The 16,519-nt window shown below is 40.0% G+C and overlaps 1 protein-coding gene across 7 annotated transcripts in view; it reads right to left on the minus strand.

Annotated features, from left to right (window-relative positions):
- LOC144039467 (MAM domain-containing glycosylphosphatidylinositol anchor protein 2) overlaps positions 1-16,519 on the minus strand; it is a 224,113-nt gene that overhangs the window by 35,220 nt on the left and 172,374 nt on the right. For all 7 annotated transcript variants that reach the window (XM_077552833.1, XM_077552832.1, XM_077552830.1 and 4 more), the window contains 2 exons: positions 13,072-13,220; positions 5,201-5,378 (listed from right to left, as the gene is read on the minus strand). In XM_077552833.1, the coding sequence (XP_077408959.1) occupies positions 5,201-5,378; positions 13,072-13,220 (327 nt within the window). The remainder of the gene's footprint in view (positions 1-5,200; positions 5,379-13,071; positions 13,221-16,519) is intronic.

Here is a 16,519-nt window from a genome sequence, read left to right on the forward strand (position 1 = left end):
TTTATTTTTTGTATAACTAGTCGATCTTAACTCTATGATGGAAAAAAAAAAGGCAAAATGCAGCATCATTTATTTTTTTTTTACATTTTTGTCATAACTATTGCTAATGCTAAAGTATACACACAATAAAGATTTGTTTTACACAATAATATATTTTTTACAAAAAAATAAATAAAAATAAAAATATAGTAAGTCTGAAGACTCTAATGTGCCTTCGCAACCAGAAAAAATAGCAATTGTCAAGCAGTGACAAGACCTTTGCCGTTTGTTAGCTTGAGCTTCTTAATAGCCTCTCAAAAGCGCAAAAGCAAATATATGCGGCCATGAATCTCTGTAACATTTGCCAACAACCCACAGGGCTAAAAGTAGCTCGTCCTTGACATCCAAAGATGTTATCACAGTCCAGATGTATCGCTTCAATATACTTCCTTGACACCAATTCCTACATTCTGATTAGCCAGGGCTTTGTGTGACATCTCAGGGCTTTTCGGAAAGCGCAAAAAAACTGTGAGGGGTTAAGGGTGGCTTCCACAGGAAAAAAATGTCAATGGGTGAATAGTGAACCCTGTACCTTAAATTGACTAACAAATGATGAAGATGAAATGTGGCAAATCCCATTTTTGACATTCTTAACTCATTCACTCCCAGCTATTTTCACTGAAGCAACCCCCTTCGCTTCCAACTGTTTTACTGGATTTTGCCCACATTGTGTTCTATTGCTATTAAAACATGGAACATACCAAAAGAAACATTAGAGTCTCTTCTTTCTTTAAGAAAAAATAGTATATTTGTATCTGTTTCCATTTTGCAGCAATTAGCATTAGAATCTAGCTAAGTTTTATCATTATTCACAAACCTGTTTAAAACACTGGCAGAAAGAGCTTGTTGCAACATTTCCCTGACTGATCTCTTATACTCTGCTGCCACCTGCTGGCCGTTCTTTGTAATAACTAACATTGCTTTAAGTCACCTTTTCATGTCAGAAGATGCATTAAAGCCTTCTATATGATCTTGCATAAAAAAACATGTAAATACGTTTTTGGGAGTGAAGGACTAAACAAGTAGTATTAAAAGTGAAGTATTAAAAAACATATTTGCACGTTTTGGGGTTTGAATGATTTAATTGCCGCATGAGTGTAAAAAAACAAGGTGAGCCATTAACTCTTTGACTGCCAAAAACGTTAAATAACGTTTAGTAAAATCCTATGGAGGAGTGCCAAAGACGTTAAAAAACGTTTGTTTCAAAACAGAGGTGAAACTAATCATTTTCTATTGTTGATTACTGAAAAACGGAATAATGTAGAAACAAACTTTTTTTTCTGATGAAAGATGAGAGTCCAATCTTTCATTTGGTAGTATGTGTGTTTCCATAGTCCAAACACATAATTTTCTGTGCACCTTGAAAGATCAGTCAAAAATGCTTAAATCGGCTGGCACCCACGGCATCCCTTTTCTGAAAACGTCTGGCAGTCAAAGAGTTAAGTGGCTCTCTTGGAAATTTCTGGCCTCAAGAATTTGCCTATGTTTGCCAATTTTTGCTATTAGTCAGATAATGAATGGATGGATGGATAAAACAAATACAATAAAAAAAAAAAAGTCTGCATTTGATAATAATGACGCTGGATTCTTGTCATATCTTTTACAAAAAACAGCAACAAAAACCCAATAAGTGGTAAAATGATGAGGGTGCAAACATTTTCGAAGCTCCGCTGCAGTATTTCTTATCTCGAGTATGTGAGCATTATGTTGAGCTGCGTAGCGTTGCACTGCAGCCGTCCCAGTGTAAACAAACGGTTTAAATATGTACTCCTCCTTCCAGGATGTCGTCTGAGCAGGTGCTGAGTTAGTCATTGTGCGGTGGTGACACAGCCATCCATCAATGCTCCAGCTGGGGACGCCGTAACTACTTTTCTCCCCCCCCCCCCCCACACAAAAAAAGCCTTTAACGAGCTCGTTGAAGTCTAAGCCTCGGTGCTAAAACTTCATTGTGGTGTTTACTCAAAGAATCTAAACAACCCTCCAAAAATCTTGTATGTATGTCACGTAGTTATGGTCTTAAGATGACAATCTTTCGAGAAACAAACATGTCAATTTGTAAAAGGTCACAATATTGTAAAAAAAAAAAAAAAAAGAAGCTCATACTTAAAAACAAAAAAAAGCACAATATCGTTCTTTTGTACATAACAGCAATGCATATAAACAACCTACAATCTCTAATAACACTTAATATTGAGGCACTTACTTACTAATGCACGCACATATTAAGTTCCTCCACATATTGACTCGCTTCACAATCATATTACGTTCGCCTTCATCTGACCATTAGCGTGCATTTTAAACATAGGAGGGCCAAAACATGCTTTGTAAAAAAAAAATAACTGCACACAAAAAAAAAAATGCCACCAGCGGGTGCTAGAACTGCACAAATGGAAATCAACTTGACTTTTTTAACACGTGCTGCTTTAAATATCGTGACATGACGACGACGATATCGTGGCAGTTTTAAATATCGCGATATCACAATATTGCCGTTATCGTTGCATCCCTAGTTGAAGTTGTCCTAGTAGTGCTTGTGTTGGTTTTCTAGGTAGAAAGTGGAACCATCTTAGTTCATAAACACAAGTCTACCATATGTAAACATTAGTTCCATATTTACAAAGTGAATTCTGAATAATAAAAAAACCCCCCCGATGTATATTTAATGCAATCCAATGAAGATGGCACGTATGTATCATGTGTACGGGGATCTGTTTTTCCAACAGAATACAAACACCATCTTTTTAACTGCAACTTGTTTTTTTCCGTGATGACAAAAAAAAAGAAATGTGCTAACGAGAGTGACAATATGCAGAAGATCCCGGACCGTCTTCTTTGTGTCAGTCTTGCGGGACGACTTGAGCGAGAAGAGTGCATTCATCTCAGACCTACATTAGCCCGTGACGCCACACCGTGCGTGGGAGAACAGAAGCAGCCCTAGAGTGATAATTAGTCCGGTCTCTCGTCGGGCAGGCGATTCGCACATGAGGGGAAGGCTCTCGTCTTCTTCCTCTTCACTTTATGAATAAAAAAAGAAGAAATCTTTGTTTCCTTCTATCTGGGCTCCCGTCTCCTTCTGCTCCGTCCTAATTAGCCTCGATTCTCTTCATTCCTCTTTGATTGCGTTCAATCTCGTCGAGTTCAGCCAACGACGACTCGGGGTACACACACATGCTGCGTTTCTTACTCACTTATCGTGTGTAGCGTACCCGAGATAACCCTCCCAGCACACAACACATAACGATGTCATCGTACCAAACGGATGTGGCAACTACATTGCGGTAGAAAACTCTTCTCCTTGTCATCGTTATTGTGGAAAATGACTCATCAATGTAAACCACAAAAATCCTGTGTATTTCTTTTTCTACAAAATCCTACTCAATTTTCAGGCTCCGTTTCGCAACAAAATATCCCCGCAAAAAAGGTCATTTAAAGTTAGAGTGACGGGAGGGAAGTTGAGTCACTTGCTGATCTGTTTGCTGCTTTGACCCAACTAAACGTTTGACTCACGCGGTGCGTTCAAGTGCTTCCGAGCTCTTCGTGCAAAGAAAGCAGACCTGACTCAGGCAATAAAGGTCGCGGCGGAAGGAGGGCGATGAGTCGCTTGATCAACATTCATTTGGCTCAAACGGGCAAAGGAGCAAAGCAAGCTGATTTCCATCTGTCTCCCGGTGACTGACGGTGTTAGATGCAATTGTAATTATTTTAATGAGTTCACTTTTTCCCGGCCCTCTCTCTTGCATATCATACATAATCTGTCGCATCCGCGACATGATGAACGCGCCGATGCCTCATGCCAGGGTGAACTTTTGAGGATTCGCTGAATAATATGACAGGAAAAGTGATCTGGAGTTAATCTAACGCAAAGTTTGTGACTTTGCTGAAGGATAACAGGCGGCGGCGATGTCGCTTTGCTTTTCCAAACCTGATCATATTTCCTCAAATAGTGAAGAAATAAAAAATAAATAACCCCCCCCCCCCAAAAAAAAATTATATATATATATATATATATATATATAAATTAAATGTATATATATATGTATATGTGTGTATATATATATATATATATATATATATATATATATATATATATATGAGAGCTGTCAAATGATTAATCACATTTTAGGATTTTGATTAATCACGATTAATCGCTTAATTAAAAAGGCTTTTTATCAAAAAATTTTGCCATTTTTTGCCATTAACAAATATTCTGAATGTCATACGCAAACATTTATTTAATGCTTTACTTTAATGCATGTAGTTATGTTTATTGCTCAACACAACCTGTGCTACCTTCAACGTAACCCATCTGCTGTCAGCTAAAGGATAATCTGCAGTCAAAATTAATAGTGCGATTAATCTGTTATAATATAATAATATAATATATAATATATAAATAAATAAATAAATGTTATATATATATATATATATATATATATATATATAATCTTAATTAATCGCATGAGTTAACTCACGATTAATCGCAAATTTTATATCTGTTTTAAAATATTTTTTTTTATAAGTTTTCATACTCTTGTTAACATAAGTGGGGAAAAAAATGTTAAACTAATAGAAATATGGCTGCCACTTTTAGTCATTGATACAGTAATTTCATAAAATTAAATACATTCATAAAATTGAGTTGAAATTAAAAAGATGTACTGTACTGTAAAAAACGAGTGTGATATTGATATGTGTTGAGGTCATTTTTCTGCCAGTAGACGACATAATTGCATTTGTATGATGTTGGTGAAAGCTCAGTGCATTTTTCTTTTCACATCTAATCTTTAACATGAAGTAAATTGTGAAATTCTGCACAGAAATTTTGACGTTGACGTGTCTGCTGCGTTGCGACTGGAATTCCTCCAGTATAGGCTTTCCAAGTAAGTGGCGGTCATTAATCGTGTGTTTAAACAAAATTTGTGGCATTAAAGGAACTTTAACTCAAAATTAAGGCAATCATTTTGACACCCCTAATATGTATATTTCTTTACAAAGCGATGCCATTTTTTAAAATTCGATTTGCAATCCAGTAGAGCCATATTTGGTGACAGACGTGAGGGAAGGTGATTTTACTTTATGTGCAAGTGAAAGAGTTGCATTCTTCGTTCCAATAATCTTTCTGTGGTACAAATGAATGCGTACATTAAAAACGAGCACTCACCACTGTAGGTGACGATCCTCACGGTGGAGTCGCCATCGCCGAAACGGGTGATGGGGGTCAGGCGCACCTCGTAGGACGCAGGCTTGATGAGCTCGGTCAGGTTATGTGTGATGAGCTCTCCCTTGTTGATCGTCCAGTTCACGGGAATCTCTTGGTCCCACCATCGCTGCTGTCCCATCTGTGGAGATAACAAGCAAAATGACAATTAAAAAAAAAAAAAAAAAAAGTGGAGTCCCACTGGGATGTGTTTCAAGCCCCCTGTATTTTATTTTATTGTGATGTGTCCATCCATCCACCTCAGTCTGTTGTTTATTGCAATTGAGCCAAGGCATATAAAAATGTTCTTGCTAATGTGCTGAGCTTGGAATACTATGAAACCTGAAGCTCGTTCAGCTCTCCAAATGACGTTTTTAATATCACATTTTTCACAATTTAGAATGTAAAGTAAGCTTACGTCTGTAGAGTGGTATTTGCATTCAGCTTTACTGGATGAACATTACAAAGGACATTTTTCACTGGCTCTGTATTTACATTTAAGCCGAGCAAATATGCATCCCTTTCAAAATCCTAGGCAGGATGTTCCCTCTCATCTGCCAATTAACCTCGTCTCTACGCATTTGTAGGGACGTGCCAGCATTAAATGCTACACAACTAAAACAATTTTCCCTGTGTGAGCCGTTGACAGCTCGCTGCTCATTAGGCACATTTACTTTCAAAGTAAGCTCGCGAGTCTTTGAATTCAGTCGGCTTTTCAGCCCATCAGCAAGGATGCAATCACATCCGCCCGATTGCCCCTCCCCTCCAAAGGTAAGGCTGCGGCCCCCGCCTTTAAGGACAGCTAGTGCGACTGATGGAATTCCATACATCACATGGCTAAGCTCCGGCTTCTCCTCTCAGGTTCACAGAAGCACAAACAATGTTTTTTTTTTCTGCAGCAGTGGCCGCGGGGGTTATGCGAGTTAGCGAGGTATGTTTTATCCTTGAGAATAGCTTTAACGGGGCGGGCAGCAAGACACAAAAGACCAACGACGACTCCTGCATCCCAAACAGAGGCGATGCATGCATGCCCCTTCTCAGTCCCGGCCACAAATCCAATGAAAAGGCGGCGCGTGTGTGTGTGTGAGAGAGAATGCTCTGAATGAAGTAATTACTTAGAGTCTGGAGGATACTACGCTATTATACGCTTTTCATTACAGCTAGTTTTGCGAGCAAATAGACACCGGGAATTGCACAACTCGTACTTGTTGTCGTCTGCCAGCAAGACAAAACTGACAAGTCATGACGGTAGACAAATGTGACCATATCTAAGCTTATTGACTTGGCATTATTTAGGAAAGTGTATTTCACTTTCCTTTCTTTTCTTTGGTCCTTCCTCGGGTCTCCTGACGGCTTCACGACTCTGGGCTGGAAGTGTTCGGTTTAGGTGAACGGTATGGGATTTTTTAATAGGTTTTAGGTGAACTAATGAATACACACACACTCGCACGCACACAGGCACATACACATACTCACCCACATACAAAAAATAAATAATAAAAAAAAAATTAAAAAAAGGAGAGCAATGATGATGACATGTCAAATCGGTAAAATTACCGAATGAACAATACTGAGCTCTCCATAAAAAAATTAAAAAAAAAAGGAAAGTGTAAATAGCATCAGCCCTGGCGGCACAGTGGACAAGTGATTAGCACTCACAGTTATGAGGTCCGGGGTATGAATCGCAGCACGGAATGTTACTAAAATGATTTCAGCAGTGGTATTTTATGTCTTTACTGCTACATTAGCATCGGCAAATAACAGACCATGTTACATTCCAACCCGAGGATTAAGTTGCCGCTGTAGGAACGGAACTCAATTGTAAACCAAGGACCCCCTACACATTAACCCATTGGTAGTAATAGATGTATCCATATAGTAATTTTCTGAAACCCACACAGATCGTACTAGTTAAGAGATAGTCGTAACTGCCTCACGCTCTAGCCACAAATCCACTCCATAAACAAACAGAGGCGCTCAACCGTTGGATAGCGCTGATTATTGCCGGTACGTCAACTTGTTTAGCATGGCATTTCTCCAACGTGGAGAAAAAAAAGCACCTGGGTCCGAATGCAAATTCCAGCTGTACGTATTTAAACAGCCTATCATGTGCTATTCAGATGGATCCGAAGCAATAGCAAATTGCGTTTTTATAGAATAATAATTCACACAGTTCAAACTGTGACTGTGATTAATTAGGGATGTAACAATACCTGCATAATGTCTTTAGAATATATTTTTAAAGTGTGTTGGAAGTTTTGGGCACTAACTGCCAACTCATATTAGCTGTTCCTAGTCGGGACTCACACATCATTAGCTAGCTAGCGATTAGCTAGCAGAACCAGCCGAGCCACAATGAATATAACGAATTTCATTTACGCAAATGTCTATTTTAGCTTTCATTTTACCGTTGAACTATATAATAACCTTGGTCCAACACACACAACTAAAACAATGTGAAATAGTGTTAACTGGTTAATACTATTAGTTGGTTAATACATAACTAATGGTATTTTAGCACTCTTATCACCATCATTGTGTTCCACTTCCAAGTTGATTTTATTTGCCGTTCCAAACTGGGAAAACCAAGCCAAACTTTTGGACTACGAGCTTGCCGTGCAACGCATCCCCAGGCCATTTATCGCGGGATAACGGTTCAGTGGCAGACATGAGTGCGGTAACCCAAGCGTCCCTTTTCCTCTGCATTCCAGCTACTCCCAGAGGAAGCTGAGGCCAGATGAGTTCTGCTATTATTCTGCCTTTATCAGATGCCTTAACCAACCTCGGCAGACTCCTCTTGATGTGAAGTATAGCAGCGGCTCCCTGGGGACGTTCTCCCGTCTCACGCAGTCCCCGAGGACCGGCGCGGATTTTCTAGCGGAGAGGCTCATTCCGGGGCCGCTTGGATTCATGATCCCATTCCGATGGTTTGTTGATAGTTGGAGCCTAAACTAGCTAACAGATCGAAGGTTGCTTTGAGTTCTTCTCTCTGGGAAAACTTAATTCTGGAGTAGGTGATGCACTATACCGCAGAAATGATCAACTGGACCTAGCATCGCTTGTGTCAGTATCTCAGAAAATGACTAATTTATGGGTCAACTTCCAGGCCCCTTTCTCAAAAGGAAGAAAATTCTGACTCACAAATTACAGGTTCTACTTCTGTCCTCTGGGTTGTGGGTGAGCCGGATCCTATTCCAGAAGACTTTTGGTGAGAGACTGGACTGGACTGGTAAACAGCCAATTTTAGCATCTTCAAATCAACCCAACATGGATGTTTTTAAACATACAAACTACACACGAAGGCCGCAGCCGAGATTCGAACATCGGATCTCAAAACTGTGAGGCAGATGTGAAAACCGCACAAAGTCATTACACAGTAAATTTTGTAGAGTAGATTTTACTCAAAAAAAACAAAACAACTTTATTTGGTACCACTCTAAACAGAGTAAACTTTACACTAAGAAGAGAGTAAAATACTAAAAAAAAAAAAAAAAAAACACTCAAGGGCTGATCCCACAACCTTCAGCATAGAAGACAGCCACTCTACCAATTGAGCTATGCTAGATTTATTGCTCGATAACATTTTACTAATGTGTCCAAAAGGAGACGAAAAATGGACACCTGCACCAACTGTTGAGTGTTTTTCTCTCTCTCCCATTTTGGAATATTTTTCCCTCTCTTCTGAGCATAAAATGTAACCTGTTTAGATTGGGAACGAATATAGTCTTTTTCAGAGTAAAATTTACTCTACAAAATGTACTGTGTACTGGCTATTGACCAATGAACACATCCTGTGGTTATTTTTCTAGCTTTGTTTGTATCTGCGGCTTTCTGGAACAGTGTCCAAAATGCATAATCTACTGTTCTTTGTTCTGTATGGTTTCAGTACTTCCCAGTTCATGAAAAGAACACAGCTTGAATCCTTCAAAAACACCCGTGATGAAAGCGATAGATCCACCAGCTAACTACTGGCTTTTCTTTTATGCATGGCCTTTTATTGCTTTTTCAAATAGATATTTTTCATTGTTCTTCTGGTAAGCAAAGACTGCCTTGTTGGCTTTTAGAACGATGGATTAAGGTTTTAAACACTCATCGACTCTAATAGTTGTAATTCCAGACTGGGTCATTGAGTAAAAACAGCAAAACTTTTTTGGGTGCATTTTATATGTATTGGCTTATGGATTTTTGCAGCCTTGTTTTGATGCATTAATGATCACCAAATCTATGACACCAGCAGTCAATTAGGGTTTCCGTTCACATCCCATTAACGCAAATTCTGGACCATTTTTCCCCAGAAGTGTGCCCTATTGATTTAACGTCATCTGACTGTGGCTTGACTGCGTGAGACTTTTTTAATGTATTTTTTTTTAGGGCAGAAAGCGACAGGATTGATGGCAGTTATATGCGTCGGAGGGAAAATGCAAGCGTTGTAATGTTACAGCGGCCGCTGGTTTTGTAGATTGCCGGCGCGTAATTAGAGATGCTGCTATTGATCGACATGCACAAACAGGGCTGACAGATCAATTTGGGACAGATGATGTGGCCTGGTCCTGACAGATTTGTTTGTAGGAAGAATCAGCAGCTCCCGGGGAAAATTTTAGAACGGGACCAGGCGTTACGTGTTTGACAGGTGTCTTGACACAATATGTGTTTGTGATTTATTCCAGACTTTGCCTTTCAGACTTGCATTTCCGCCTTGAGCCAAACTGTCTCTCAGCATCTCTCTCTTGAGGCCACGGAAGACAACACAAAACAATTCAATACAGAAGGGAGAAGTGGAAGAAAAAAAAAATCAATTTCTCTTCCTACAAATTTGCCAAGAAAATGATGAGAGCCAGTGGTCTCAAGTGGTGTCATAATGTGTTGTGGAGCAGATTGTCCTGCAACACTGTTATCTACTGGAGGAAGCGTCCATAAACTTTGACCTCAACGATCGGGACTGGATGTGATTCCAGAACGATTCGAGTTTGAAGAAAAGCACTACTGAGCTGAGATTTCCTCTGAGCTACCTCGGCCATCTTGTGTTAAATTCATCCATCCATTTTTACATTGTTCAAGTTGATGTTCAAATAACGTTTCAGCATTTCAAGACACAGCACAGGGTAATGTAGCACTAGCATGTTGTTGTCATTTCATATTTGATGCAAGCAGAGACTGAGGGCAGCATTGTGGGCACTGCAGCATTCAAGAGCTCAAACACAGCAGCAGGGTGCAACAACATTAGTAAGTTGTTGTCCTTTCGAATTTTAAGTGAGAGAGGACCGAGGAAAATTAAGTAAACTGAGCACCGCAACAAAGAGGACACTATAGAGCATTATTCACCGAGAGTGTAAGCTAATGCTAACATTTACGCTCAATTTTGTCATTTCGGAATGTAATGCGAGAGAGAGCGGTAAAAAAATGGAGCACTGCAATTTAGCGAGACTATGGAGCACTGTACAGTATTGCAGAGCTAAGGAACAACAACAGGCTATGCTATTATTAGCACGTGTGTTTATTTTGTCATTTTAAGGGATAGCAACAGGCTATGCTAATATTAGCACGTGTGTTTATTTGGTCATTTTAAGGGACAGCAACAGGCTATGCTAATATTAGCATGTGCGTTTATGTTGTCATTCTAAGGGACAGCAACGGGCTATGCTAATATTAGCATGTGCGTTTATTTTGTCATTCTAAGGGACAGCAACGGGCTATGCTAATATTAGCATGTGTGTTTATTTTGTCATTCTAAGTGACAGCAACGGGCTATGCTAATATTAGCATTGTGTGTTTATTTTGTCATTTTAATGTTTCAATGACAAATGTGTTGTGGTTTACAACGGACTTGTATTAGAATTATTCATACTCCCTAACAAGTGCCGTGGCAGTCCTAGTATGAGGTCGAGAGCACGACTCGTACCATATTTTTCGGACTATAAGTCACACTTTTTTTTTTTTTATAGTCCCTTGACGGCAGCGAACAAGTTCCGGTCAGATTTGAAACTTCCGCTTCTACCTACAGAAAAGTTTTTCTTTTTAGTTTAAAAACACTTAACTGGAATCCCGTGTCCCATTGTGGCCAAAAGTAGAACGCTGCTCGATGATATTGCTTTTTGGCGCTGTAAATATTTGTTATCGTTGTGGCCACATGCTAATGTAGCGACACCTCACACATTAGTTGCCATGACTACTACTACTACTTCCATTTCTTCCTCTAGTTTCTCTTGGCAGTTAGCAAATACATTTGGTGCATTACCGCCAACTTTAGCATGCTAAGTAGTAAACTATGACTAGGGATCAGGTAAAATTAGGAAAATGAATTCCCCCCCCGAAAAACGTGACTTGAAAAATACATGGCAATTTGGCTCTGACAGAATGATCTTAACAACAAGAAGATTAAATCCTTGCCCAATATCCAAGAAATCCATTAAAAAAAAATTGCTTTGTTTTGTTAAATTGCTGCCTAAAAAGTTTTCCCACAGCAAATAATCTCCTATCTCAAGACAGAGGAAGAGGGTGATTTGCCTGGCAGGAGGCAAATAATGACTACACCGTATACTCTCCAGACATACAAAGGAAATAAGGTGGAAATGAATTAATTCGCCCCAAACACCAATTCTGGCCTAAACTAAATGGACTAGGGATGTTCTCTTTTGAGTGTGGAAAAAACATTGAAATGTTAATGAGATTTTCTGAATTAACGCGCGTGCTAGCACAGAGAGCAGCTGTGAGCGGAACCGGCTTAAGGACGCGTCGGGGCTGGCGACTTCTCAGACAAAACGAGTGGTGAGTGGCTTTGAGAAAGCGTGAAATCATTTTCTTAGCAATTTTCGAGAGGAAGCTGACAGGGAACAAAAAGCGTGACGACACAAACATGGGCTTGGAATGTTTGCCGCAAACACGCAACACAGCAAAGCATCTCTTTTTATTTATTTATTTATTTTTTAAATCTGAACTGGCTGTTGGATGTCGACTCACATTGGTGGTAACCTGTAAATCCGTCGTATTAATGCGGCCGGTGGGCGTACGGCTTTATCCGAAACTGGCGTGCCGCCTGCCGCCTTGGCTAGAAAGAAACACCAAATGCGAGGAAGACGAAGACCCCCCAGAAAAGTTGCCAAATTGCTGCATATGCAAGAAAGCCATCCTTCTTCCTCCTCTGACTGAGCTTCAAACCAAGTCGGGGAACGATAGAACGGGTGTTAAGTTTTCTCATTTCAGTTCAATGCAACGCAACAGCACGTAAAAGTGAGGCACAGCTATTGCTCATGTTTATGTTTGTCAATTCCTGATTTAATGCAAGTGGAAACCCCCCCAAAAAACTGCTACTCTAAGCGAGCCATCCATCAGACCGCAGTTTTTCATTCTTCTCCGCCGGGTCTCTTCCCTCTTCCTGCTTTGAGTGCGCTTCAAACGATTTTGGGAACGATTCCTAAAAAAAAAAAAAAAAAAAAAAAAGAGAGAACGCCAAAGGACTCATACTTGACTGCGTCTGACAGCTTCTTAGTGATTCTCTGCCGCCCCGCAGAGGCTCACTCCCACCCCCAAATACGCTGGCGAGAGGCTGAATTGAGGTGTAAAGATTCGTCTGCGTCAAAGCGAATATGAAAAGCCAGCTCAGGCGTGCAAAATTTGGGGAGAAGAAGAACCTTTTTTTTCCCCCGTGGCAAAAAAACAACAACTCACAGTTCTGTACAGAATTGGTAAAAGGCAGACCAATAACCTGCACCCAAGATTATTGGATTATTTCCCGTGTGGAAAACTCCGGAAACAATAATTTTTTATTTTATTTTTAAAAACACCTAATTGAAGGTTAGTATATGGAAGTGAGGAATAGCAGCAGACAAGTCGCTAACCTGTCTTCGGCCGAGTCTGTAGGCCACGATGCGGTCCACGGCATTGGGGTTCATCTGCGTCCACTGGAGCTTGAAGTCGTAGATCCGGGGCCGGTTCTGCCACAGAGGGCTGTAGGTGTCATAGTAGAACTCGGGTGCGTAGGCCTTGCCTGTACATGAACAGACAGAAAGACACACACGTGAATTCAAAGACTTCAAGCTATATTGGGGGGAGGAGTCAAAAGTGGGGCCTTAAAATGGATCATGCCGCTCCAAACAAATGGTGGCGTGTCGGAAAAAATTATTTGGACAAGATGTCCTTTGAACAAAGCCTTCTTCCGTTCCTTTTAATGATGACAAATGTCACCCTATAGTGGGAGAGGAGCCATATGTGGTGACAGAAGTAGGGTCTCGAAATATACCAGGCATTCCCTCAAAATATGATCAAATGGTGGTGTGACTGTGAATAATTGGAACAAGCTATGACAGAAGTTGGGTCTCAAATTGGACCACGCAAACTGGACTTCCATACATGAGCAAATGCAGTGTTGATAAATCGCTTGGACGATTTCCATTTCCTTCCATGATGACAAACTTTTCAAAACAAATGAACACAAAGTGCAGTGCAGGTGGATTATTTGGACAAGATGACAAATGCCAACCTATATGGGGAAAGGAGCCCTATCTGGTGACAGATGTGGGGTCTAACAATGCACCGTGGCTTTTCAAAACAAAACATGAACAAACGTGGGAGTGCAGATAAATCATTTATACAAGGTGTTATTTCCATTTCTTTCCATGATGACAAATGTCACCCTATATTGGAAGATGAAACTTTGGTGACAGAAGTGGGGTATCAAAACGGAACATGGATTTAAAAACAAATGAACACATGGTGCAGTGCAGGTGGATCATTTTGGGACAAGATGGCCTATTTAGATTTCCATCAATGACAAATGTCAACCTATATGGGGAGATGAGCTGTATCTGGTGACAGAAGTGGGGGTCTAACAATGGACCAAAACATGAACAAATGTGGGAGTGCTGATAAATCACTTAGACAAGATGTTATTTCCATTTCTTTCCTTTATGACAAATGTCACCCTATATTGGAAGATGCACCATATTTGGTGACAGAAGTGGGGTAACAAAACGGACCATGGATTTAAAAACAAATGAACACATGTTGCAGTGCATGTGGATCATTTTGGGACAAGATGCCCTATTTAGATTTCCATCAATGACAAATGTCAACCTATATGGGGAGATGAGCTGTATCTGGTGACAGAAGTGGGGGTCTAACAATGGACCAAAACAAAACATGAACAAATGTGGGAGTGCTGATAAATCACTTAGACAAGATGTTATTTCCATTTCTTTCCTTTATGACAAATGTCACCCTATATTGGAAGATGCACCATATTTGGTGACAGAAGTGGGGTCTCAGAATGGACCATGCATTCCCAGACAAACGTGAACAAATCGTTATGCCATATTTCCATTTCTTTCCAAGATGACAAAACTAACCATACATTGGGAGAGGAGTCACATTTGGTGTGAGAAGTGGGGTCCCAAAATGGAAAAACAATTGAGCTGAAATCAGTTTTGTTCTTGCGTAGTAACATTAGTACCATTAATTTGCAATGCGTTCTATGCAGCTCATGCCTTGAATGTTTCATTTGTAAACACGACCCAAATTCTTTCAAATGCAGCGCTGGAATTAGCATGACAAAGATGTACAGTGGCTCTTATCTGCGCCATGTTGTGTTTGTTCTATTTCTATCGCCGCTATATCATATCTCTTTTGCTACTGTCGTGACCCAATTTCCCCTCCACAAGGATCATTAAAGATTTATCTTACAGCGTGTATCATCTGACACACTTTGCTTTCATGGCACGCAATCAAAGTGCATATCACATCGTGGAACATCCACTCGAGCAGCATCCCAAAATGTCCAAATCCTTTTTCTTCCCTTTTTTTCTTCAAACCTTGACTTCTTCCTTTGCTTTGTGGGAATTGTGAGGATTTACCGATCGTGAGTGGTCACATTCTGCCAGCTTAAGCGCTCGGGTGACCTTGTAAAGTTAGTCCCAATTCCATTTTGGAGCGTGTTTCTGGCAGGCATTTCCAAACAGTGTTAAAATACCTCAAAGAATGATAAGTTCACTCCTGAGCCCATTTGAACTCTGTTGCTAACCAAAACAGGAGCGCATACCGAGCTACGTAAACAGTCCCTTGTGTGAAGTGTCGACGCGTGTTGCAAAAGAGTTACAAACCTGCATTTGCACAAATAATACAGAACTTCATCGTATTTGGTGACAGAAGTGGGGCTCACATGCTGTAAAACCAACCAACTCATTCACTGCCACTTACGGCTATAAACGTCAAAGATCAATTTTTTTCTGAGCTGGCTGTGAATGAGTTTAAGGGTGACTTTATGCCACATAGAGAAAAAAACAAGGGTACCAGCAGAACCGTTTTAGTGACAGAAGCAAGGGGCTAAAAATCATGCTATAAATTAGTATTTGGTGAAGTGTGGGCTCAAGATGTAGCACATGTTGAAAAAAATAATAATGTTATGAGGAGAAAGCATCTTAAGCAGCATTCCATTAAAAACGCATGTGGTGACAGAAGTGGGGCTAAACATGTACCACATGTTGTAAACGGGTTCCCTGCGCAGTATTAAATTAGCATTAAGTTGATCTTTATGAACAGCAATTAGCACTGCAGTAAAGCCATACTTGGTGACAGAAGCGGGGGACTACAGAGTTGCATTTTATGTTTTTTTTTTTAATACAAGCAAGCAGAGATGGGGAAAAGCATTATCTACTTGAGTAACAGTACTATTAGTTGGGTAAAAAAAAAATTGGGTAAAAGTATCACTCAAATAATTACTCAAGTAAAAGCAAAAAAAAGTACAGGCTCTAAATTGTACTTGACGAGTAGAAGTTAAAAGTATTTGCAAGATATGCTAATTGGGCAAAAATGGGTATACATGTAGCATGTCGTAGAGCCAATCAAAAGCTTGAAGACGTTGACGGCTGTTTTTTCTTCCATCGCAAGTACTTTAATCGTTTTCATGCATTCAAAAACCAACGTAACAACCTTGTCTTGAAAAAGTATCGAGTAAAAAGTACAGACACGCATCTTAAAATGTAACGGATAAAAGTAAAAAGTAGTCTCGAAAATAAATACTCGGGAAAGTACAAAGTACTGGGGAAAACAATATAAAAAGTATTTGTACTTCATTACTTCCCATCTCTGCTCGCAAGTATAAATATAGTAGCGCCAAATAGCCTCACCTAAGTGATTATGGCACATGAGCTAACCGTCTTAGCCCGCCTCGAAACACATAACCCTGGGTGGGAGACATCAAAGATAAAAGTACATGCGACTTAACTGATCTCTTCCCAAATCCTGTTTAGAACGGCAGAACCGACGCAATGACTCAGAAGAGGGGCTCAGCGG

This window comes from Vanacampus margaritifer, chromosome 19 (assembly GCF_051991255.1).
Source record: "Vanacampus margaritifer isolate UIUO_Vmar chromosome 19, RoL_Vmar_1.0, whole genome shotgun sequence".
Classification (NCBI taxonomy): Eukaryota; Metazoa; Chordata; class Actinopteri; order Syngnathiformes; family Syngnathidae; genus Vanacampus; species Vanacampus margaritifer.